The following is a 27258-nucleotide window of genomic DNA, read 5'->3' on the forward strand; positions in this document are numbered from 1 at the left end:
ACGCTCCATGGGAAAGGAGTTAATACCGTAATACGTATTTCATACTACGTATGCATGAGACGACCAATAAGAGTGACAAAAGTTTGATCTCAACTTTTATGTCGTGTGAGACTCTTGAGGAAAAGAGTTCCTCAATTTTAGTCCCCTCATGACTCTTACTTATTCTCAAGATTTCTATTTAGTGTTTGCTATCTTAGGATATTGCCAATGGTCATGAGTTGATTCGATCTAATGGGACATTTCTAGAAAAGCAAGCTAAACTGAAATTGAGAGTTTGAAGGAAAGAGGAAGATCGAATTTGGAAAATCACATTGTAGTTTTGTATTCACTGATTAACCAATTATGACTGTCTTTGGGATAATCATAATTGTGAATACAATATATATATATCATTGTTTAAAAGAGATCAAGATAGATATAAATGTAATCGATCGATCTAGGGTACTGCATACTAAATCTACTCAGAGTGTGATGCCCATTATGAGCTGCTATATATTCCTAATAGATGTATGGCAACGAGCTCTCAAAGTATGCTGGTCGCACAGATTATTCACCGGTATGAATGTTGAAGAGAGGTAAAGAGGATCCTGTTCGGCTCACCATGTGCGAGTGAGAGATGATGGTTTTATTAATTATTGTGATGAGCCTAAGTTGGCCCGTCCGCCCATGTTGGGCCCAAAAGCCCGGCCCACAAGATTAGGGCCCATGGATGAAGAGGTACGTTTCTTTGTTTTTTGGATGGACGTATATAATGGAGGAAAGAGAGGGAGAACGCAACTTTTCACATTACGTACGTTCCTCCCCCCTCTCTCCCTCCAAAAAGAAAAACAAGAGCAAAAGGCGACGCTCTCTTCCCTTCAAGGCCAATCAACGTCATCGGATCGAACGGGATCGGTTTTTTCTCTTCCTCTTATCGGCGTTGGTGTTTAATCTGTGGCTAACAAGGTACGCTCGATTCCGTGGTGTGCTTTAGGATCGGTGATTCATGTTTTTCCCGGGCTTGTCTTCCGCATTCGTTTTAGGGATTCGATTTAGTGTCGAATCCGGTTTTTGGGAATCCGACAATCCCAACAGAAGGTATTGATACTACAAAGAAATTGGGGACTTTTATGCAGTGCCGTGATTGTGTATTGCGAGCTAAGTACTTGGAAAGCCAAATGACGATGGTTTGTTGTTTGATGGTTGTATACATGGTTTTTTTTTTTTTTTTTGAATATTGTTATTGAAACAAAGAGCATGTTGCAACATTTCCTCTTTAAAATATAACGATGTGTATGCTTGCCAACGCAACGGAGGGAATTTATTATGGAAGCTTTTCATTGTTTGAATGGCAATATGTGCTAAGTGGGACATTCTTGCTTTTGGATTTGTTTTATTCACAAACCCGACCCGTTATATGTTGCTACTCAAGAACTATTCTTAGAAAATTTGAGTTTTTATCTCTTTTAGTGTGGATGATGATCGGCTGACTTCATCTACCCCATCTTTGAGAAATGATAAAAGACAATACTATATCCACATGAAAATTTTCTGCGGAAACTTGCATTTCTAGTCAATATTTTGTTCAGATGGATTACTACCTCATAAGCACAGTGCTTCACTCCATCAATGGTTCTGTATTTTTAAGTCAATGCCAAAAGCGGTCATAGGTTAATGTAAAAAAAAAAAAAAACAAGTTAAAGCCTCAAGGGGCTCATTTGCCCACCCTGAGATTTGAGAGGCGGGGGCGGGAATGGATAATGACTAACTTGTCATCCCTCGACAGAGGAGCAAGAAAGAGATTCACAATCAGAACACACAGAGCAATTATCCCAAACACAGAGGGTCAAAAAGAAAAACTTAGACAGCCATTAAAGGAAAGGGCTGAGTTATTCTCGCTTACTTTCATCTGGTGGCAACAGTTGAGCATCACACGCTTAAGACCGCAGAGCAAATTACGACAAGAACAATGCAGTCAACATCGCTGAAAACTGAACCCAGAGGCACTACCGTCGTTAACTTCCACTTATACCTGTGCGTGACACCGACCCAACTGTGGCCTCGATTCCTTCGCCGGTGGCCAGTGGGAGCGAGCTTCGCACTTGGCCAGCAGCGACCGGCCAGAGGAAGAAGGAAGAAGGAAGAAGGGGAAAAAAAGAGAAAGAAAATAAAATAAATAAATAAATAATTTTGAAAAAAAATAATATATCATTTAAAAATTGTTCACGTCAAAATTAGCCAAACGGCCGATGCTAACCAACCAAAACCAGCTAGATTAATTAAATTAGAACAAATGCGAAATGTTTAGGAGACCAAAAAAAAAGTTTAATATTGTTTTTGTAATTTTCCCTCGAAAAAGTGGCGGACCTCATCTAGTCGCATTGTCATTTAATGTGTGTCATTAAATGATGACAGGTGCATTTAAGATGAAAATAAATTAGAAAAGATCAAGACTAGGAACATGTAAATCGAGCTGGAGTATAATAAAGGAATAGAGAATTTAAATATATGTCGGCCATCTCAAAATTTAAGATGAGTCACATTAGATGCTTTGACTCATATCATTTATATGCTGAAAATCATACTCTGTCTACCTAATATGATAATTTTCCCGCATTTGACACATTCGCCAGTTGATGAAGATCTTTGACCCAACCAGCACTTACTCTCATTGGCGTCTAAATCAACTCTTAGCTACATTGTATTGATACGTTCATAGTGTAATGTGTGAAGACATTAATGAAACCATCATGCAAATGTGAAAGACCGACATTTCTTGTGAACACAATGAAACGTCCGCGTGGAAAGTTTCCTCTCACAACAAAAAAAGAGGGACATGGAAAATTCAAAGAAGCTCAATAACATAAATTCCACCTTATAGAGTATGAACGCAAAAGTAAATTGCCAAATCATGGAGGTCAGGCTCTCAGTATTGCTAGGAACGAATAATTTTCTCCGGAGACTCCAGTCGTCAATGCATGCATGCATGTTTCTCGTCGTAGAACATTACCATCGGTCAATGATGGTCCCCTCGTTGCTTGGTTGACTGGGCAGTTCTTGTTGAGTTCAAAAATCACTATTCCAACAGTAATTAAAAGGTTTTCGACCAAAAAAATAGTAATTAAAAGGTCAAACATCGAATCACCTTCAAGGAAGCGACGACATAGTGTGGTCTACTAATAGCACTTCAAGTGGTTAGACAAGTAAACTGACTAGGTTCTACTGTGGAGGAGTTTGATTTTTTTCATCCAAGTTGAGAATTATAGTGACTGAAAAATGTAATATTCTGTACAACATCAAATAAAGAGTGTATGAGCCTATTCAATAGGCTTAATATAATAACTATCTAAAGTAACAAATTAAGACCAATCAAAGAAAATATACATAAACACATAATAATAAACGGAATCACATAATAATATGCTAAAAATCATATTCTGCCTGCCTAATATGATAATTTTCCCGCATGTGACACATTTGCCAATTGAATGAACATCTTCGACACAACCCGCACTTACTCTCATTGACATTTAAATCAACTCTCAACTGCATTAATGCATGCACTAATACATTCATAGTGTAATGTGTGAAGACATTAATGGAACCATCGTCCAAATGTGAAAGACCAACATTTCTTGTGAATACGATGAAATGACCGTGTGGAAAGTTTCCTATCACAAGAAAAATATAGGGACATGGAAAATTCAAAGAAACTCAATAGCATAAATTCTACCTTAAAGAGTACGAACACAAAAGCAAATTGCCAAATCATGGAGGTCGGGTTCTCAGTGTCGCAGGAACAAATAATTGTCTCCGGAGATTCCAGTCATCATGCATGTATGCATGTTTCTCGTCATAGAACATTACCACTGATCAAAGACGATCCCCTCGTTGCATGGTTGACTGGGCAGTCCTTGTCGAGTTCAAAAATAACCGTGCCAGCGGTAATAAAAAGGTGTAATTAAAAGGTTTTCGACCAAAAAATCAGTAATTAAAATGTCAAACATCGAATCACCTCTAAGGAAGCAACATCACTAATAACGTTTCAAGTGGCTAGGCAAGTAAACTGACTAGGTTCTACTTTCGAGGAGTTTGATTTTTTTTAGTCCAAGTTGAGAAGTGACTGAAAAATGTAATATTTTGTACAACATCAAATAAAGAGTACATGAGCCTATTTAATAGGCTTAATATAATTGCTATCTATAGTAACATATTAAGACCAATCAAAGAAAATATACATAACCACATAATAATGTACAATCACATAATAATTTAAATATATCTCTAACAATCTAGTTGACTAATTAGGGCTTTTATCTTTAATTAGAAGATCAAAAAAAGAGGTGATTGAGATTTGACTATTTTCTTAATTGTCTAATTGAGAGATCTGCTCTGACCACTTTAGAAAACATTATAAAACCATTATAAATTAATGGCGGGCAAAAATACTTATAAATCGATGATGTAGTCCCTGAATTTTACCATAATGTTTAATATAGTTTATGAATGTAAACTTTGTTCAATGTAATCTCTAAATTTTTTATACTTATTCAATTTATTCCCTAAACTATATCAAAATGTTCAATGTTGTTCCTGCACTTGAATTGATGAAAGGACAATATTGAACATTTCAATAGAGTTCATTAGCTAAATTGAAAGACATTACATACTTGACTAAATTTTAGGGATTATATTGAACAAATGAAAAGTAAATAGACTACATTACACATTAAACTAAGATTTAGGAATCATTTATGACATTTCTCCCTAAATAAATATCTATAAGGGGAAGACTTAGGGTCATCTCTCTCGCTTTCACACATCACTCTCGCTCTCCCATGCAAATTTATGAGAGCAAAGAGTCTTTGTCTGCCCTCCCTCTTTTCCTACATAAATGCATAAAGTTGGACCACTCACTTAACAATCTTCTCTCTGTCTTGGTTGAGCTTGGGACCAAAATGATATGTAATATAACCCTTGAACTTTTAATTTATTCAATATGATCCATAAACTTTACCATAATGTTTAATATAGTCAATGAACTTATGATTTGTTCAATATAATCTCTAAACTTGAATTGATTGAATGATAATATTGAACATTTCCATATAGTTCACGGGCTAAACTAAATGGCATTGCACGCTAGACTAAATTTTAGGGAGTATATTAAACAAATTAATTAATGTTGATGATCATTTATGACATTTCTTCCCATATAAATATCTATAAGGGGAAGACTTTGGGTCGTCTCTCTTGCTTTCACACGTCACTCTTGCTCCTCCTCTGTAGACATACAAGAGCGAAAAGTCTTTTTCACCCTTCCTCTTTTCCTACATAAACGCATGAAACTAGACCACTCACTTAACAATCATCTCTCTCTCTCTCTCTCTCTCTCTCTCTCTCGGAATGATGGCGATTCTCTTCTTGGCTTGATCTCTCTTCTCAGTGCTCATCCTTCTCTGCACTCCAACGACGAAGGTGATACCCGCCCATCTTTGTATTGCTTTCCTCGTACCGTTCCTTGTTCCTCCTGTTTTTGACTGGCGCCTTCACCGAGCTATATTTGCTTGTGCTTCCTTTCTTAACGGATAGAAAGATGTTCATGCATGCATTCATCCTCAAGTGCATGCAGGCGAATCTGACATCGTTTTGTGTTTGCTACACATGAAATATTGGGCTGTCTCTTCGGCTTGACGGCCTCTCTTCTCTTCCAGTGGCTGCGTTGAATGGAATAGCAGAGACATTAGGGAAAAGCAAGTGGGATTTCGATGTGGATCCATGCAGTCGAACAGGGGAATGGAGTGACGGATTACCGCCTGATAAAACTACTAACGACGTCACCTGCGATTGCGCTTCCACCTGCGGCGTCGACAACACCACCGTTTGCCATGTCACCAGTATCTCTCTCTCTCTCTCTCTCTCTCTCTCTCTCTCTCTCTCTCAATAAATTGGAGAGAAGGTTAGCTAGCTGACGTGGCGAACACGGAGCCAATATTTTGGGCACCATTTTAGCATTTCATTGAAAAGATCGGCCTATATATGTAGGTCAAAATGTATTGAATACAACAAAGAAAGTAGAAATTCATCAGATTGGGGAATCGAAATGAAATTCGGCCTGCAAAAGCCACTGAATTCAAGGATCGCCATTGAAACTTACCCGTGAAAGTAATCCACACTTGTGAATAGTTATTCTCATTTTTGAAATTCAAAATCATACGGATGAGATGAAATGCGAAGAGAAAGAATAGAAGAGACATCGCCACTTGTTTTTTCTATCATGTCCTAGTTATATGATCAATTTCTCGTCAAACTTTCAATTTTGACAATGAATTACCTCTAAACAAAATAGGGTTAGTTTTATTAAGGGTAATTGGCTAAAAGTGCTTTTTGAACGGTAAGGAGATCTTTAAAGTTTTCGATAAAGTAATAAAGTTTCAATTTAAATTAGGGATATTCACAAGTGGCTGCTCGATTTCATACTAAAACATTAAATGATAGGTAAATGTCATCTTGACAATATATGATCATTTATTCTATTAAAATTATTATTTCCAAAATCATTTTGTCATTGTGAAAACAGAGTTCTCAAGAGGCAGTCTCTTCCCGGTACTCTTCCACCTCGACTGTTCAGATTGCCTTACCTCCAAAACTTGTAAGCCTCTCTATTCTCCCTTTCTCCGTTATTACCAATCCTCTTCTTGTTCTTTGTGGTCATCGTCGTCTTCATCTCTCTGTAAACAGTGATGTCACACGCAACTACCTAAGCGGCACAATTCCTAAAGAATGGGGCTCTACGAAGTTGGTCAACATGTATGTGCTCTCTCTCTCTCTCTCTCTCTCTCTCTCTCTCTCTCTGACGCACACACATGCACACACTACGGCACACAAACATAGAGATGCGAGTGTGTCTTCTCTTGATTGGGGGAACGCGATGATATGGGTGCAGTTCTCTGCTTGGAAACCGGTTGACTGGTCCAATCCCAAAGGAGCTGGGGAATATATCCACACTTTGGAAATTGTAAGTGATCACTCATCCGGCCGCTCGCGTTTGGCCTCTTCGCTGTGTTAAATTTGATTGATGTTGGAGATATTAACTCTCTCCTGCTCAGAGTTGTCGAGATCAACCAGCTTTCTGGAGCTGTCCCTCCAGAGCTCGGGAACTTGTCCCAGCTACATCAACTGTGAGTCTCTTGATGCAAATTTCTGCATCATTAATTGAGTCATTATTCGCTGATGATTTTGTATCTGGGAAGGGAATTCTTTTTCACTGGAGTGATCTATTGAGAGATTAGCATTCATGTTCAATTTAACAATGTGATACCATTGGTATTTTCTTGTTCCAGGCACCTCACGTCAAATAATTTCACCGGGGAGCTACCAAAAACATTTGCTAAATTGACGACATTACAGGAGCTGTTAGTTTCCAGTTTCCACAAACTCTGCTAATATTTAGATACTTCTATTCTTTCTTCTTCATATGAATCTTGTTGTTTAACGCGCTGTAGGCGACTTAGTGATAATCAGTTCACTGGAAAGATACCTGATTTTATTCAGAACTTAACAAATCTCTATATGCTGTAAGGCTTAATGCTTCTTCTCCTTTTAAGTCAGTCTATATAGATATACCCCAAAGATAATTCAATCTATGAATTGTATCATCAGGTTTATTCAAGGAAGTGGATTGCAAGGGCCAATTCCCTCCGGGATCGCACTTTTGGAGAAATTGTCCGACTTGTCAGTATGGAAGTTTGGCATTTTGATCTGATCTCTCCTTTCTTTAATATGGTTTCAATCTAACAGAGTTCCCTATTTGATTTTGATATGCAGGAGAATAAGTGACCTCAATGGATCCGAGTCCCAAGTTCCACGACTTAGGTGTACAAATATTACGACATTGTGAGAGCACTGCTCCTTCTCAAATAGTTTACTTAATGCAAGAGAGCCACATCGTCTTGGCAATGTGATGATATCAGTGCTTTTTCTTTATAGGATTCTGAGGAGCTGCAATCTCATAGGAGAGCTACCTGGTTATCTAGCAGAAATGATAACCTTAAAAATATTGTGAGTGGAAAACGGCTTTCCCCTTTTCCCACTCCAAGCAGAATAAATAATTTTACCCTTAATGAATGAGATTTAAACTAGGTTATGGTTAACTATTGATTGCAGTTAAAGAACCCATTTAAGATGGCTTGAAGGTCCCTTACTAACTTCAATGGTGTTTGGATCTTTTCTATAGATATTGCTGAATTGTGAATCGTGACGTGGCATTTAAGTTTCTGGTGACTGCAGCCTTTGCTGTAGAATATTCAGTTTTGTGCATAAGTATATGGTCCTTTTCTCTCTTCGTTTTCACTTTTCCAGGAATAGAAACCACAAGAATTCTTACCTTGGTTGTGGCGCCCATTTCATCTAATTTACTTTTGCTTTGATTTGTTATCTTAACTTCTTAAGAGCATTAATGCAAAATGGATGCTTCTAGTGGTTGATTGTTTGGAAACTTTCCTTCTAGTGGTTTATTTCTGGAATCTCAACCCCACAATATCAAATTGTAGTTTTGTGCCTGACTGTGGTATATTTGTCAGCCATAATATTCTTAGTTCCAAAGAGGGCATGGCTACAAGTGCCCCTCCATACAAGTCAATTCTTCTTAATCTGGTCATCTCTGTAAGATTTTGTAAATGCTACATTAAACTGCAATTTTTTACCATTCTGTTATTATCAGCCATCAACGCTTGTTCTTTGTTTTTCTGACATTTTGAATAACCGAATTTATGTGGTTCTGCCGTGGCTTGTCAGATACTCCATTTCCTTTTCTTCAGGTTAGACTAGGTCGCAATTTCTCCAACGATAATTATATTGGACTGCAGAATCATGCTTTCCTGTTTTTTGAAATCCTCACTTTTTTTTTGTTCATTCAAGCTGATATTCTACTTTCTAAGCAGCCTAGTATTTAGTCATCATCCTTTATTCACGAATAAAATGTTATGGAGGAGATCTGTTCAATATATTATGATGTGCTTTAGTTTTTGTCCTATTAGATAAATGGAATTCAATTTGAACTATAATATGTTGCATTCCAAGGGATTGCATTCAATTAAGTGCCCAAGTAGCATTTCAATTTATTTAAATTTAAATTTCCAGGTCGTAAATTTGATTTACAGCAGATTTTTTGTTTAATTATAGTGTGTGACCAACTTGATGAACATGGATTTTATGCAATGCATGCCTCCGGAAACAAATGTCTAGTAGAAAGCATAGGCATCAGGCAGTTGATCTGTATGTCTAAACATCCGAACTGAACCTGTAGGTTCATTGATGTCGCCTGTGTTTGTACGATCCTCCAAAGTATACTCAAAGAGCATCCAGTTGGAGTCCGTTAAAACTATCTTCTCATTATATTTGTCTCATTTCCATTCAATTGTTTTGCAGGGACCTCAGCTTTAACAAACTGAGTGGTGAAATCCTCGACAACTTTAGCAGCTTGGTAAAAGTAGATTATATGTAAGTACTTTGATTGTGACATCCCGATTTTCCGATTCTATTTTCAATCAATTGAGACGGGCATTTCGTTGGCACGCATATAGTTTTTTTCCTTGAGTTGGCCACTCATGTGGAAACTAGTCTATCGGGTGAAGTTGTTAAGAGTTTCTAATGCATCGACTCGAGAATTTGACTAGGAAACGACCTTTCAACCGAGCTAGTCTGCAAGGGTCATTACGGCACAATTAAAATCAATTAGAGATCGAAGATAGGTCGACTCGACAGAGGCATGTGATCAGGTATGGGTGATTCCACCAGATCGCACAATTCGTGTCGATCGGCACTGAACTGACTTTTCTATCGATTGAGTACCCTGTGTTCGTATTTGAAACCTTGAAATTACCCTGACAACCGAAAGTCGCCAATGTTTCAAAGATGTACATTGTGACTTAAGATGATCAACCACGAGTCAAATGCATGAAAATTCCTAAAGGCTACCCGGTAGGTTGGGCGCGCTAGTATCGTGCCAAAGTGAAATTAACCGTGGAATTGAGATCAAATTCAGAAATTGGAAGTCTGGGTGTGTCACGAATCATTTTAGGAATATTGACTCATCTTTGGAAGATTTTTCATGCAAGCCGAGTTTTTCAGCAAAATAATCAGAGAATGGCTATTTTGGCTCGAGAAATTAGTAGGCCCGCCTTTAGTCTTGCTTTTTGGCCTTAAGTTGGTTCTATAGACAAGTGAAGATGTGAATTGAAGTGTGGTGACATTGGATTAATTTTATGAACTTCAATTGGACTCAATTGGAAGAGAATTGAATGGAATTGAAGAAATTAGTGTACAAGAATTGGATCCCTGAAAAATGAAATTGCAACCATTGGAAAAGGTTGTGGGAGGTTTGGAGATAGTGGGGAATGACATCACTGATGTCATGGTGGGCCATTGTGTGGGATTAAAGAAAGAGAAAAAGAAAATAAAATGGGCCCCCTCCTTCTCTCTCCTCTCTCTCTCTTCTCCCTCTCTCCCGTTGCCTTTCTCCTCCATCTTCATGGTGCGAAGACCAGAAAATGCAGAGAAGAAACCGAAGCAGCCCCTTCGCCCGCTCGCACGCTCGTCCGCCAGAGGCTTCGCCGCCGCCGTTCATCCACCGTCCGCTGCTTCGCTCGCCCGCGTGTGTGCTGCTCCGCCTTCTTTCTCCCCCTCCGTCCATTGCTCGAGCTCTCAAATATGGTAGGACGCCGAGCGAAAGCAGCAGCCGACGCCGCCAGGAGCTGTCGCTCGCCGAAGTCGCCGTCCTCGCCCCGTGTCGTCTCGCCACTGAGCTGCCGTCCTCGCACGCCGCTGCTAGCCGCACGTCTTGGCGATCTTCTCGCCCAGCTCGCCGTCCCGAGCTGCTGTTCAGCTCAAGCGCAGAGTTGCCGAGCTCCCTCCGCCACCGTGAGGCCTCGCCTCGGCCGCCGCCTCGCCCGTCTCGAGCCACCAGCAGTCCTCCTCTGCTGTTCCTCCGCCCGATCCGCCGCTGTGCAACCCTCCATCGGCCTCAACCAGTAGCTGCAGAAAATGGGTATGGCAGCCCATGTTTGGCCCGTTTTGGCAGCCTTCCCGAGCCCGGATGCTCGGCCCTCCTTGAGGAAAGTCGATCCTCGCGTCGTCCTCGTCGTTTTGGTCCGCTCGGCTCCCTAATCCGGTGAGTTTAACTCACTAAATCTTGATTAGACTGTTAATTATGCCCTAAGTGTGCTTAGTCTAAGTTAAGCAAGTTTAGATGGATATTTGGGTTTATTTAATTGTGATTTGGGTTAAAAGGTTTGTTTAATTTAAAGTGTGTTTAATTAAAGGTTAAGATAGTTTATTTAATAATAAACCTTGATGGGACATAATAGGATTTTAATTTTGAATTATTTAATTGCTTCGAAATTCTTGAAATTTATAATATTATATTATATTTCGAAATTATTAAAATATTATTATTAAAAAAAAAAAAAACGGAAAAATTATTTTGACCCGGTTGCTTAGAATTTCGTGCCGATCGTTCTTTGTGTATTCGGATTTTGAAATTGATGATGGGATATTATAAATTGAATATGGATTGCGAAAAATATGGATATTATTATTTAATTAATTTTCGAAATAAATTTAATTATTTATTAAATTCGAAAATTTCGTCGGAACCTTATTCTCTCGAATTTCGTGCCGATCGCTGCTCTGTATTTAGAATTAGAATTTGATGATTGATTGTGGCAAATGGAGTGTGATTGTGATAAATAGGGATTCTTTATAAAATCCTAAGTGTGGAAATTGATGGGAGATTGGCCGTGATTGACCACCTATTAGAGGTCGTGCCTAGTGAGGCCGTGATGGACCACCTATGAGAGGTCGTGCCTAATAGGGCCGTGATTGACCACCTATTAGAGGTCGTGCCCAGTGAGGCCGTGATGAACCACCTATGAGAGGTCGTGCCAGTGAGGCCGTGATGGACCACCTATGAGAGGTCGTGCCCAGTGAGGCCGTGATGGACTACCTAATTAAAGGTCGTGCCGAGTGGGGCCGTGATTGCCACTAGTCGTCAAACTTTCCTATAGGGCCATGATTGAGAGCAATGATTGATTTGCTAGAATGACATGTAATCGGCCGAGTCGATTGATCGCTGAGACGATCCAAGTGGTTGAATTGTTTTGATAATGTGATTGTGTCATGGTTGTTTGGTTATCATAATTGTACGTGGTTGAATTATATAAATTGTGCTAACTTGCAGATAAAGGCTAAGGCGAGGTAAGTCTTCTGTGTGATGTGACTAGGCCACCCGGGGCTTATTTTCTTTCTAATAGGAGTTTAGGGGGTTGAACTTGCTGAAACATCGTCTCATCCCGGTGGTGGGATTAAAATTTCAGGTCCCCGGTGGACAGAGCGGCCAGATAGCTTTGGTTGGCCTTGAGGAGTTGCAGAGGTGAAGTCATAAGAATTGGAGAGCGTGTCCGACTTGTAGGTCGTAGGAAAGTTCATTTTTAAGAGCCGGTCTTTTGTAGACTTTTGGCTGTAGGCCTTCGTCTGTAACTCCGTTGGTTTGTGTAAGTGATTGGTTGTGAAATTATTTCCTGCTTTTCTATCCCGTATTTTATTGTCAGGGTTTTATAATACGTTCCGCTTGCGCAATAATAAATGAATGGGGTCAGCGACACTACTTGGGAATGTCGCATTTGATCGACCGCAGTGGGATGTGCTCGCGCTCGGGGTTCGGGGCGTGACATTAATGCTGGACTTAGGCTTCTTTTTCGTATATTAGATAAGAATCTAAATTTGCACGTTGTTCCAGTGGCCAAGCTATAGGCAACTCTTACTGTAAATTAGTTGAGCTATCAATAGAACTTAGACCATGGTAACATGTCCAATTTATAACCCTTAAAGTCCTCGTGTCTTGAATGATTATTATTTCACCATTCGAATTTTACAATGATTTGGGTTATCAATTTAAATTTGTTTTTGACTGATTATTTTGGCGGGACTCTAGTCTTGGAGCAGACGTAGATTGATAATATTCTGTTGCTTAAAAAGCATAATTCACAAGTTTCAATAGAGTTACTTGTTCACGCTGGAAGAGTTAAATGGATCAATTTTAAGTATTTGACAGTTCAATGTATATGTCCATAAAGCGTGTCCTCTGCACCTTTTTTATGATGCATGGGAGATTAAACATAGCAAAAGTCCTTAGGCTCTCTATTTGATTCTTTCCACGACAAGGGCCCCAGATTGTATGGTGAGTGCAGTTCTTACGTGCTTTATAGAAGGTCTACAGATAGGACCTTGATGTCTAGTCCCTAGTCTTGAAATGATGAGAAACTGTAGTCCTATGCTTCTTGTACTGTTTAACAACGGCACATCTTTTTATCTTTCTGCCCAACAATTGACTATTTGACATTCGTACATCTTCCCTAATTATTTATTTTGCCTTAGAGGGACAAGAACATTATCGTGAGCAAATAGTTAATAAGTTGGTACGACAGTATCCTTCACCATGTTCAGCTTTGTGCGCTGATGTTATGGTAATATTTCCCCATGCACTCCTAGTTTTGCAAGGATCAAGTTTTTCGTTTGTCAATGATTTCCTTTATCTTTCATCTCCAGCTGAAAGATGTATAGTGATATCATGAGTTAAATGATTTTTTTTCTGCAACATTAATAATTAAATGCTTTTAATCTGCTAAAAAATGCATTTTCAAGGTATAGCTTTAAAATTTTTCAGTTTGACTGTGTGAAGTACATGAGGAACTGACTCAATCAAATATTCATGTTTAGCTATCTAACTGGAAACCAATTGACTGGAGCAGTCCCCGATTGGATCCTGGATTATGCAGAATATGTGTAAGCTTTGCTGCCTGAGGAAATTGTCTTGTTTAATCATGAATTTGCTTCTAGCTCTATCTGGCTACTCTTGCATTGTAGTGAGCAATTATTCATTCCCATCTTGCATCTTTATAGTTTGTAGCCCATGGAGTTTAATGGAAAAATCATAAGTACCTTTCTCCTTGTTTGGATCTGTCAATGAAATGTTATAGGCAAGACAGGAGGCTGAATCGTATGGTACCGATAAAAAAATATAAAGTGGATTGTCATGGAAGTGCCAAGGTAGCCCCACTTTCCGCTATACAAGAAGGCCTTCCCAGCTCTAGATCTTTTCAAAACCTCTTGGAATGATAATAATAACACTTGGAAAATTTTTAGTTCTTATAAATCCTCGTTGAAAGTATGTCTAACGTATCTCCCACGGGATATGATTAGTTGCTCGGGCTATTTCTTGCTGATAACAATGTTTATGGGTTTGTGTATTTGAGAAACTCTACAACAAAAGAGTGTACCTAGGAGAAGGCTGATATTATCTTATGGGTGTAAGAATGAATCTCTTATGAGGTATTTTAAACTTTAAATGGTGGTCTGGATATTTTCTTATAAGATGACCTAACTTAGTAGTCATTAGAATCACATTCTATTTTTACTGCGTAAAAATGCTTTTGCCTTCATACAAGTCTCCATGTCTGTTTTCTCTGTTACAGTTAGTGGGCTGTTAAAAACAATATATTTATGCACTCAAGTTAGTTCAAAAGCCTCACGTTGACTCTTTTTTTGGCAATTAGTCTTTCCTTTTAATTATTTAAGATAAGAGATCTTTAATAAAGATTAAATATTACTTTCGTCACCTTGTGATATTTTCGCCTTTTGACTTGCCTTACCTGTCCATATTTTGCAACTGGTGTGCATACTTGTACATAATAATCATTTGATATATTCTTCAAATTGATGATATTTTGGAAACGGTTAACAATTTCTGTGTAGTGATCTGTCATACAACAACTTTGCTACTGGAGGCTTAGAATGTCAAAAACGATCGGTGTATGTACTACTTCCTTCAGTCTAAGTCCAGGGCTTCCCTCAAATGCGCAATTATGAGTAACTTATAATCCTGCATTGTACAAGATTGCCATTTCTCTACTGAATGTTTAATTTCTCTTTCTATACAGCAACTTGTTCGCAAGCTCGGCCGTTGACAATGACTATTTCTCTATTGAATGTTGACAATGCATATGTTGGAGATTAAATTTTTCCTCAAGAGACTTGGTTTTCCAAGGACCTGCATTTTAATTGTTTATGTAGGTAGCATGAACTTCATTCAGAATGATGATGATTATAACTTTAAAATCTTTGCTGACTTGCTCAGAACCTCATATCCTGCTGCAAGTGGACCTGTATCATGTTTGAAAAGTCACCATTGTCAAAAAAGTAAGTTGATCTGCTGTACATCCTATCATTATCCTCAGATCCTGATATTACATCATACTTTCTGTATCTTCTCATCAAATTTATCTTCTTGTCAAATCTCCTCTTAGCTGTTGTGTCAATATTTGATGGTTAATGGATAATTACTCTAGAAATTTCAAATGCTGGCTCCATGAAATAATTTCTTGCTTATAAACTTGGGAGTTTCTATGTGATTTTAATAAGGAAATGCAAGTTTATTTAGTGTGTCTGGAAAGTCCACTTCATGTCAAGAAAAAGAGGAAAACTTGATTTTCTCTTTGTGTTTCTTTACTCCATCCAGATCGGTATAACCTCTTCATAAATTGCGGTGGGAGGAAGTAAAAGTAGGGCACAACACATACAGTGCTGATACAGAGCAGCCTGCAGCTACTTTAAGTTCCTTTCCGAATGGACATTACTGGGGCTACAGTGGCACTGGTCACTTCCCTGATGACGATATCGATTCAGATAAATATATAGCTGACAATGTATCAGTACTGTCCACGGATAATGCCCAGCTTTACATGAAAGCACGACGTTCTGCCATCTCTCTGACTTATTATGCTTTTTGTCTGATGAATGGAATCTACAATGTAAGCCTTCATTTTGCGGAGATAACGTTCACAGACAACGAAAGTTTTACGAAAACCTTGGAAGGCGAGCTTTTAATGTTTATATACAGGTAAATTTTGGGCATCATGTATTGATGGTTCTAATATGTAAAAAGCGTTCATAAATTGTTGTTCAATTAGTTATCATGGTAGGGTTGTTCAGTGTAAAGATACTCAGCTTAAATCAAATTAAACATTATTTCAGGGAAATTGGTCTGGGAAGATTTCAACATTGCTTGAAGCAGGTGGAGTTGGAAAGCCAGTCGTAAAAGTTTTGATGCCAGAGTGACCAAGGGCACTCTGGAGATACGCTTATATTGGGCTGGAAAAGGAACCAATGCTATACCTACTAGAGGAGTCTATGGTCCTCTTATATCTGCTATCTCCATCTATCCTGGTATCATACGGAGACTTTTATGTTTCACTTGGTCCTTCTTTGAAAAGTTACTCATATTCATATGAATAAAATACCCATCTTTTGTCTTGCACCAGAAGTCATCAATAGGTTATTCAGTTACTTGGTTTGGTTGCAAATGTCCACCGTTGGATTCAGTCATTGGCATCTGTTACAGTTGATCAGATAAATTTCCAAAGTAGCTGACTACGATCTATTATTTTTCTCTTAAGAGGCGAAACTTGGCAATGGTTTGCTTTGTTTTCTTTCTATCTGAGCATATTACCTCTGTGTATCTTTAATCTTTCTATTCAGACTATGAAACGATGGCCTCATACAACTTTCCTGCTATGAATCAACGACCATGTATTACAGCATTGAGAATGAAGAGTAGATTTTCTTTTTTCTTTTCTTTGTATTTAGTGTTACATGTTCCATTGATGAAATCTTCCTTAATTAATTTGATAGTTTCACTGTAGAGTACTTTGAGCCCCACAAGTCCTCTTGATTCTCAATTAATGTGCTATCTCATCTATTGCTTTCTGTTTCGCCTAGAAGCTACAGATATTTTTCTGCATTTATGTCCTCCCCCATTTACTTGAGCCATATTGGGTAAACATATATTGTTCTTTCTTCACTGCAGGCTTTCATCCCCCAGGCAGCATATCTCCGGGCATGGTGGTCGGGATTGTGGCTGCTATAGTTTTTGCAGTTTTCCTTATCCTGGTTATCCTTTGGTGGAGAGGATGTCTTGGACATGAATATAAAATGGCTCAAGGTAGCTGCTTTCCTGGAATCTCTGTTGTTTAGTTCACACATATCTGTCAAGAAATTTGAGAATGTTATGCACTCTAAATACATTTTCCCCTTCCGTATTCTGATGGAGGAGAGGTTACTCACATTGCATCATTTATATTTCAGCTAGATCACACAGTTTTAAACTGTTGGTGCATGACTCTTCTTCTTACCTTTTTGGTGGGGAAGGTGTAATCACAATGCATTAGTAATAAAACTGTTGGACTAGATTTACAGTTACCTTTTCTGGTGAAACTGTTGATGCACGACATTTCTGCATTCCATTGAAAATTTGATTTGACACAAAAAGCCAAAATTATTGTTAAGCATTAATACAGCTAAAGTGTCATAGATCCATTTAATTCACTAAAAACTTTTTTTATTTACAAAATCCAAAAAATGAAGCGATAGATAGTTATAGAAAGAATAGATTGTTTCTCAAATGTGTGTATATAAATATTGGGTCTCCTTGGGGGGTGTGTGTGTGTGTTGGGTATACTTGGTATATATCAAAACCTATGTCTCAAACACCGAAACTAACTGCCAGAACTTTGCATATGCGAGAAATTGAAATATACCAACCTTGCCTTAGTTTCCAAAGTGGGTTTTTTCTATGATTTTTCTCCTTCACTACTAAAGACCCTGGAGAAATAATTAATTTTCTTTTCAAAGTACATACTGCCAACTGATGCCAGACTTTCCTACAAAATAATTTTCAAGATGCTAAGATATTCTGTACTGAACTTGCTCAAACCAAAAGTCATTATAAGGTTTTCTAGTTTCATTGAGAAGGAATCTTTGTCAGATACATCTTTGTTAGATGGTAAAGATTTTTTTGGTAAAGCACATACTTTAGCAGTTGACTCTTCCAAAGTCTTAATAGTTTCCAAAATATGGTGCAGATTTGAAGGGTCTGGCATTGCAAGTTGGTTCATTTACCTTGCGACAGATCAAAGCTGCCACAAATAATTTTGATGCTGCTAATAAAATTGGAGAAGGCGGTTTTGGTTCTGTGTACAAGGTATGCTGGAAAATCGATGAACCAAATTCTCCCAATTACAAACAGAAAGATCAGTAGAAAGCAGCATTCAATGTCACTCAATCTACACAGCACAGATCTGATGCCAAAGTTGAATTGCAGGGACTTCTGTCAAATGGCACCACTATAGCAGTGAAGCAGCTTTCATCCAAATCAAAGCAGGGAAATCGTGAGTTTGTCACTGAGATTGGGATGATTTCTGCTCTTCAACATCCACATCTTGTGAAGCTCTATGGATGCTGCATTGAAGGAAATCAACTTTTGCTGGTTTACGAGTACATGGAAAATAACAGTCTTGCTCGTGCTTTATTTGGTAATTTGATATCACATTGTTCTTCACTGACTTCAGCTAATGACAGTTTTGGAATGAAGTAAAAGATTTTCTGTGTCTTTTGTTGTTTATACAATTGAAGGTCCTGAAGAATTTCAATTAAAGTTGGACTGGTGGACAAGACACAAGATATGAGTGGGTATTGCCAGGGGTTTGGCATATCTTCATGAAGAACAAGGCTGAAGATTGTGCATAGAGACATCAAAGCTACCAATGTTTTATTGGATAAGGATCTCAACCCTAAAATATCAGATTTTTGTTTGGCAAAGCTTGATGAGGAGGACAAGACACATATTAGCACCAAGATTGCTGGAACTTAGTAAGTTTCTGGCCTTTTAGTTCCAGTGACAACATAAAAGCATGAAATAGAAATAAGTCAATCTAAAAAATGGAGTTGAAAGGAGCTTTGTGGTTTATTCAAATCATCCCAAAGCATGGTGCTCAACAAATGTGCCTTAACCCCAAAGCTTTATGCCTCTCCCACCAATCTTCACGTTAATTAGGAAAAAATGTTAATTATGTCATATACTCTACCATTAAGTAATGATACTCTGATATTGACATGTAAATCTTAATTTGAATATAACTTAGTTTTATAGGCAATAGAGCAAATTCGCCCATGTTTCTATTGTATACATATGGAAAAACTTAAAGAAGCATGTTCACATGTTTCAAACACTTGCGTTAACATGTGTGAAAAGTCAACTTGTTTATGAAAAGAATGTGATTAATTAGGGAAAAGATAAAACTGTAAGTTCATTCTACTAACTCTAACATTAATTCAAAAAAAAAAAAAAAAAAACTATGACGTTAACTAATTTCCGTTATCTCAACAAACTTAGACAATCTAATACAATTTCTAGAAAGTTCATATCCTCCTAAAGTGAGATTTTACCAAAAGATTGATAATATCCTACATGCTCCATTTACTAAACATTTTGTGCGGTAATTCAATGTGCCCCACCTAATGCGTTCATCGGACAAAAAGCTTGTAAAATTATTATGATACAATTATGATGCAATACATTTTAACAGTCCATTGATGCATAATTAATTGTTTTATTATGTTTACCCATGACAATCAACTTCATGCAAAACAATTTAATGAACAACAATAACTTAAAATTTATGTATGAATTATCTATATATACTCCTTTATATGAAAAAATACATTTTTAGGTAAATATGTGTTGCATGACATTAACATAGATGATGCACTTTCAAGTGAACTTCAAAATCAAAAAGTTATAAAGTAATACCAAAATATACAAAGCAATGGTCTTTTTCAAATATTTTGGTTATTCTATCAGAAAATAGTGAGGAAGTGAATTTAAATGTCTCTTTCTTTTGAATTTTCTATTTAGGTACAGCAATAACACAAGCTTTTTTCTTATTGTGCAGTGGATATATGGCACCTGAGTATGCAATGCATGGTTACCTCACCGACAAAGCTGACATCTATAGTTTTGGCGTTGTTGCCTTAGAAGTTGTTAGTGGCCGGAGCAACACTAATTCCCAAAAAAATGAGGAATGCTTTTATCTACTCGATTGGGTAATCAACTCTATCATTTCAATTATGATCGTATCCGTATTTAAATCTCTACTTTTGCCAGTGGAAAATGGATTATGGAAGCGTGAGCATAGTATATAACTCCTCACATGCACTTTTAATGGTTGCAAAGGAGTTTATAGTTACCACCTATTGAAACCTGCTTAAGAATCGTCATGTTGTTGAGTGCAATTTGTCATTTCAAATTAATCCAATTCTTCATATTATGTTGGTCTACACTGAATTTTCATGTAGAATCTTTTTTCGGATTGACCTATTCCTTCAAATTTGGGGTACTTTATATTTGGGGTAGTTCAGTCTTAGTTTTTATGTTTTTATGTTTTTATGCTTGACATTCATACTCCCTATAGTTTCATTAGCGCCAAACAAGTCCTTCGACTACTATTGAGTTTTGGCAATTACTGGTAAATTAAAAAGGTTTCATGACCATGTCTTGACCAGAATATCCATATACTTTCGATTGAGGTATAACTTTTTTCACATTCATATAATTGAGTCCTTAAGTTAGATTTTGTTTTGCTTTGAGTAAGCAATCATTAGAAAAAACATCGCTATTAGTCCTCGATAAATCTGATTGCCGCCTGAGTTGCATGATCAGGTATTTTTTTGTTAAACTAGAATTGACAGTAGAAGGCAATGGATGGTGTAAAATATGGAAGGACGAGTCTATGTAAGGACACCGACCAATAATTTGTGCCAATAAAACTCAATAAGAGCTGGCGAATTTAAAGCAATATTGGTAATTTTTGGCAACCAGTTAACAATTAGTAAGTGATGTTGGAGTTCCTAACTTTTTTTTTTTTTTTAAAATCAGTAAAGAAATCATGTTTGATCTGTACTGACTCATTCAATTCTTTTTATCTATTTATTCCCTATAACGAAGATGAAAAACTAGCAGTGCTTATCAACTGCATTTGTCGCGTAATAATCAAGGGACATAAGATATTTCCTTCTTCCTGTTTTATTATTTAGAGCATATTTTGGCAATTGATCAGTACCTGAAGCTTGAAAGGGAAATATCTTCACTTTTCATTTCTTTTTCTAGGCACGCTTTTTGAAGGAGAGAGGAAATTTAATAGATCTAGTTGATCGGAGGCTCAGTTCTCACTTTGACAAAGAGGAGGCGCTGGCATTGATAAAGGTAGCTTTGATGTGTACTAATGCGACTCCAGCACTCAGGCCGCCGATGTCGTCTGTGGTTAGCATGCTTGAAGGCAAGGTTGCTGTTCCAGTGCTGGACTCCGAGGGCGCTATGATGACTGACGAGCAAATTGAGGCCATGAGGAAGCATTTTAGAGGTGACAAACATCAGGCAATTGGTGAGAATATCACCAAGAGTATGTCCACTGATGGGCCATGGACTGGAACCGCTTCCTCTGCATCCGCTAATGATCTCTATCCAATACACCTGGATACTGATTACTGGCATAAGAGAGAGTAAGAAATGGTTTGTTGCGTTCTAAGTAAATTAGTTCTTGAAAGAACTGGGGCTTTAGCTCTTAAATTTCTCTCCTAAGTTTCTCCTTCGCTTACGTTTGAAAATGAAGGTATAGATAATATAAAGAAAACAACAGTGCTATGCAGTGCAGTAATTGTGTATTGTGAACTCATTAGTTGGTAAAGCCTAAAGATAATGGCTTGTGGTTTGATGGTTGTATTCGTTCCATTTCTTTCCATATTGTTATTCGAACAAAGATGATGTTGCAACTTTTTTCTCTTCACACAATAACGATGCAGATGGTTGTTACTACAAGGGAAGGAATCTATTATGGAAGTTCTCCATTTGTTTGAATGGCAAGATGTGCGAAGTGGCATGTTCTTGCTTTGGACATGTTTTGTTCACGAGCTCGACCCTTTATATGTTGCTACTCAAGAATTTTTCTTAGCAAATGCGAATTTTTTTATGTCTTTAGTGTTGATGATGGTTGGCCAACTTCATCTTTCCCATCTTTGAGAAATGATGAAAGAGAAACTTGATACTTGCTTGTCTACCCACAAAAAAAAATTATATGGAGAAGCTTGCATGTCTAGTCACTGTTTCTTCCAGACGGTACCTCATCAGCAGACTACTTCCATTCCATCAGTGGTTCTGTATTATGAGTCAATACTCAAAACAATCTCAGGTTAATGTCAAAAGAATCAAACAAGGAGAAACCGAAACCAAAACCTCAATGGGATCAACTGCTCACCTTGAGATCCGAGAGGTGGGGGCCAATTCGATTTAAATGTTTCTAATTAGCAAAAGAACAATGCAAATGCCAAAACTTGGCATGGGACACTTAAGTGTCAAAAGTTACGAGTACTGTTGACTTTCGCCATTTTATTAAGGGCTTTATCATACCCAAATAAAAATTAATTTTCATTAAATTGCATCACATATAAATAGTAGAATATGATCTTGAGTGAATAAAAACTAAAAAATAAAGTGAGAATTGAGGGGGAAAAAAGAGGAGCATGATTATGCAGTCCAATATAATTATTAATGGCAACCTAGTCAAACCGAGAGAAAAGAAAATGGACTATATGATAAGCCACAGCAGAACCACAGAAATTCAGTTACTCAAAATGTCAGAGAACAAACTATAACCGTTGCTAGCTGATGATAAGAGAATGGCAAAAAATTGTCGTCAAATGTAGCATATACAAAATTTTACAGAGATGATCAGATGAATAAGAAGACTTGACTAGTATAGAGATCCTCTTGAAGTCATGATCTCTTTTGAACTAAGAACACTATGGCTGACAACTGTATGACAGTCAAGCATAATACTCTAGTTAGATATTTTGGGGCTGAGATTTGAGAATGTAAACCACTGGAAGGAAGGTTTTCAGACAATCAACCACTAGAAACCTCCATTCCGCATCAATGCGCTGAAGAAGTTAAGAAAACAAATCAATGCAAAAGTAAATTAGAGGAAATGGGCACCACAACCGAAGTAAATAAGTCTCCATTCTTGTGGTTTCTATTCCCGGAGAAGTGAAAACAAAGAGAGAAAAGGTCCATATACTTCTGCGTGAAAGTTTATATTCTACGCAGAGGCCACAATCACGAGAAACTCAAATGCCACATCACGATTCACATTTCAGCATTATCAACAGGAAAGATCAAAACACCATTGAAGTCAGTAAGGGAGCTTCAAGCATCTTAAATGGGTTCTTTAACTGCAATCAGTAGTCAACCATGAACTAGTATAAATTTCACTCATTAAGGGTAAAATAATCTATTCTGTTTGGAATAGTAAAAGAGGAATGAAAGTAATGTTATCTTTATTCAAGATATCTTAACCTAATTTGTTGAAAGGATAAAGACTAATTGCAGCAAACGGAGACTTTAGAACTAGTTGGAGTGCATAAATGCATTTTTACCCAGCAACAGGACAACAGACACGATGGTATAAGGCAAATAGGAAAAAATAGAACTGTGATTCAAACGACTCCCAAATCGGATCTTCTTATTAAGAAATATCCAGACCACCATTTAATTGTTAAAACTACCCGATAAAAGCTTCATTCTTACGCCCATGAGATAATATCAACTCCCTCCTAGGTACACACATTTTGGTTGTAGAGTTTCTCAAACACAAACACACAAACGTGCCAAGCAGCTAATCATATTGTGCAGGTGATGTGTTAGACAAAAACTTTCAAAGAGGATTCACTGGAAGCAAAAATTTTCCAAATGTTATCTTTATCATTCGAAGAGGTTTGAAAAAGACCTAGAGCTGCAAAGGGCTTTCCTTATAGGAGAAAGTGGGGGCTAACTTGGCACTTCCAAGAAAATCCGCTTCATATTCTTTCATGCATACCTCGTCTTACATATAACTTTCCAAAAAACAGATCCCAACAAGGAGAAAGGTAGTTATGATGTCTCCATTTAACTCCGTAGACTACAAAACATATAGATGCAAGATGGGAATGCATAATTGCTTGCTACAGTTCAAGATTAACGAGATCGAGCTAGAAGCAAATTCGGGATTAAACAAGACATTTTTTCAGGCGGCAAAGCTTACACATTTTTTGCTTTCTCCAGGATCCATTTAGGGACTGCTCCAGTCAATTGGTTTCCGGTCCAATAGCTAAACAAGATTATTTGATTGAGTCAGTTCCTCGTGTACTTTATGCACTCAAACTGAAAAATTATAGTCATACCTACGCATTATTTGGCAGATTAAAGGCATTTAATTATTAGAGGTCTAGGAAAAAATCTGTTAACTCGTGATATCAATATAGAGCTTTCAGCTGGAGATAAAAGATAAAGGAAATCAATCTCAGAGGGAAAACTCAGTCCTTGCAAAACTTGGAGAGCATGGGTTGCCATGACACTAGTACAGAAAACAGAACATAATGAAGGATACTATCACACTAGCTTATTAACTATTTCCTTGCAATGATGTTCTTGTCCTTCTGAGACATAAAATAAATAATGAGGGAAGATGTGCCAATGTCAAACAGTCGATCATTGAGCAAAAAGATGAAAAGATGTGCCACTGTCAAACAGTCCAAGAAGCTTAGGACTACAGTTTCTCATCATTTTCAAGACCAAGGACAAGACGTCGAGGTCCTATCTGCAGATCTTCTAGGTAGCACGTACAAACTGCACTTACCAAAACAATCTATGGCCATTGTTGTGGAAAGAACCAAACAGAAAGCCTAAGGACTTCTGCTATCTTTGATCTCCCTGTATATCATGAAACTGGCGCACGGGACATGAATTAAGTACATGCACATACAACTGTCAAATATTTAAGTAACACTGATCCATTCATCTCTTCCAGAATATCATCAATCTGTGTCTGCTCCAAGGCTAGAGTCCCACCAAAATAATAAGTTGACAATAATCATATATTCATCTCCCAAATCATTGTAAAATTTCGATGGTGTCAAGACATTAGGCCTTTAAGGGGTACAAACTGGACATGCTATCGTGGTCTAAGTTCTATTGATAGCTCAGCTACTTTACAGTAAGAGTTGTGTATACCTTGGCCAATGAAACAAATAGAGAGTTTAGATTCTTATGCAAAATACGAAAAAGAAGCCCAGATCCAGCATCAAAGTACTTACATATAATCTACTCCTGCCAAGTTACTAGAGGAGCTAGGGATTTCGCTACTCAGTTTGTTGAAGCTGAGGTCTCTGCAAAACAATTGGATGGAAAGGAGACAAATATAATCAGAAGGTCGTTTTAGCTGACTCACACTGGACACTCTTTGAATATTCGTTGGAGGATTGTACAAACACAGGCTAGATCAATGAACCTACAGGTCCAGTTCAAAAGTTTAAACATACAGGTCAACTACCCAGTACCTATGCTTTCTACTAAACATTCATTTCAAGAGGCATTCATCGCATAAAATCCTTGTTGATCAAGTTCTTTACACGCTGTAAAATATACAAAAATTCTTCTGTAAATCAAATTTACAACTTGAAATTTCAATATATATAACTAGAAATGCTACTCGGGCACTAAATTCAATGCATAACTTGAAATGCAACATGTTATAGTTCAACTCGAGGGATTCCAGCGATCTAATAAGACCAAAACTAAAGCAAATCATGATATACTGAACAAATCTCCTTTATAACATTTTATTCATGAATAAAGGGATGACAACTAAATACAAGGGCAATTAGAAAGTAGAATATGATCTTGAGTGAATAAAAACTAGAAAATAAAGTGAGGATTATAAAAAAGGGACAGCATGATTCTGCAGTCCACTATAATTATCGACGGAGAAATTAAAACCTAGTCGAACCTAGAGAAAAGGAAATGGACTATATGATAAGCCACAGCAGAGCCACGGCAGAACCACAGAAATTCAGTTTTCACTCATATGTCGTCGCGAATCCAAGGGTGAGAAGACTCCTGATATGTTTTGTGCAAAGAAATGGAATGAGTTGACATGGAAAGGGTGGAGGAAAAATATGGACGCAGCTACACAGAAACATTAAAAAAAAAAGAGAGAGAGAACCCTCAGGATTTAAAGCCTAATTCGATAATAATTGAAGTAGGTAAGACTCAAACTATAAAAGTGATAATCTCACCTGAGCTGAATGGTTGGCCTGTACATGATTCCAGATCTTTGCCAAGCCAAGGAATGTGCAAGACCCAAACTAAAGGATTTATCAGGCCATTGCACCATTGGTGTGACATGTGTACCCCATTTGTTCTGTCATTCCGATAAATGTATCATTAACCCCAAAATCAACCACAAAGATGGGAAACAACTACAACCACCGGAAACAGCTCTAAATATTCTTCTCGACTTTTTTACCATTACGCACCTTACTAGAGCAGCTGAACATCATCTCTCCTGGGTATTGACCCTCAGCTTGAAGAATTTTGCGACAAACAGGTATGAAAGCACTTGTTGTCAGCCCCTCACCAGATACGTAGGTGACTGGCCATTTGGAAATTGCAATTTCAAATCCAAGAATGACTCCACCAGGAGATGGCAGTGACATTAGAATCAGCCACACTAAAATGCATGTGTGCGTGTGCGTGTGCGTGTACATGTGTATGTGCGCTCCTGCATATTACCCAATGTACTGGGCATGTTCCATTTAAGCAGGAACACTCCAAAGAATATAACATGTACACCCAACTTGAAAACCAAAAGATCAATGCCAACCTAATTGACCTTTAATCACCAACCAAAAAGGTCCTCATACACATTGAAGGATGAAAACCATAGACTTCCTAAGAGGCAAACCAATTTTTTGGGGCCATACCAATAGTTTAAAAAGGTAATAAACTTAGGATTAAGGCAGACCATTGACATCAGGAGCCAACTCCGATGCTTTGACCATACAGCGGGACAAAGGAAATGGATCCCATTCTAATTATTGGGGAAAAAAAAGTCAGATGAAAACAGATAATTAAATAATAAAAGAATTGACTGCTTGACAGTCGACGGTAGCATAGAGAAAACATGGCATCCCATGATATGTTGACCTCTGTCAATTTCAAACTATAAACGCTTTAAAAGTATACAATGAGAAAAACAGGACATAACTTTCTGCACTGCGAGTTGCACTTGAAAACATCCAAATTGGCAAGATTACATCAGACTACTACCACAGAAAATTTTGAGATAATATACTACAGAAGAATTTTATGTTCTTCCTCCTTAACTTCTAAGTGGAATATCCTGGATCTGGAAACAGAGAGAAATAATAGCAATGCTAGCAAAAATCAGGGCTCTTATGAAAATATCATAACAAGGCACTAAATTCTCAGGGGTTTACATCATAATGCAGCCAACGATT

General features: G+C 37.7%; 1 protein-coding gene across 1 annotated transcript; it reads left to right on the top strand.

Moving 5' to 3' along the window:
- Window positions 1–6533: 6533 nt before the first annotated feature.
- LOC104451555 (probable leucine-rich repeat receptor-like serine/threonine-protein kinase At3g14840) lies at window positions 6534–21740 on the top strand (the record flags this gene model as incomplete). Its single annotated transcript, XM_039314395.1, is given in 26 exon segments — window positions 6534–6631; window positions 6721–6789; window positions 6926–6997; window positions 7089–7160; window positions 7323–7394; window positions 7485–7556; window positions 7642–7713; window positions 7807–7875; window positions 7969–8040; window positions 9409–9480; window positions 13756–13821; window positions 14791–14847; window positions 14976–15009; window positions 15192–15234; window positions 15554–15586; window positions 15589–15893; window positions 15896–15934; window positions 16069–16129; window positions 16132–16260; window positions 16901–17035; window positions 17955–18073; window positions 18194–18404; window positions 18505–18594; window positions 18597–18741; window positions 19824–19974; window positions 21038–21740. Coding segments are annotated over 26 exon segments (2754 nt in total), but the record flags the coding sequence as incomplete, so codon positions are not given.
- Between the last annotated feature and the right edge of the window lie 5518 nt (window positions 21741–27258).

This window comes from Eucalyptus grandis, chromosome 6 (genome assembly GCF_016545825.1).
Source record: "Eucalyptus grandis isolate ANBG69807.140 chromosome 6, ASM1654582v1, whole genome shotgun sequence".
Taxonomy (NCBI): Eukaryota; Viridiplantae; Streptophyta; class Magnoliopsida; order Myrtales; family Myrtaceae; genus Eucalyptus; species Eucalyptus grandis.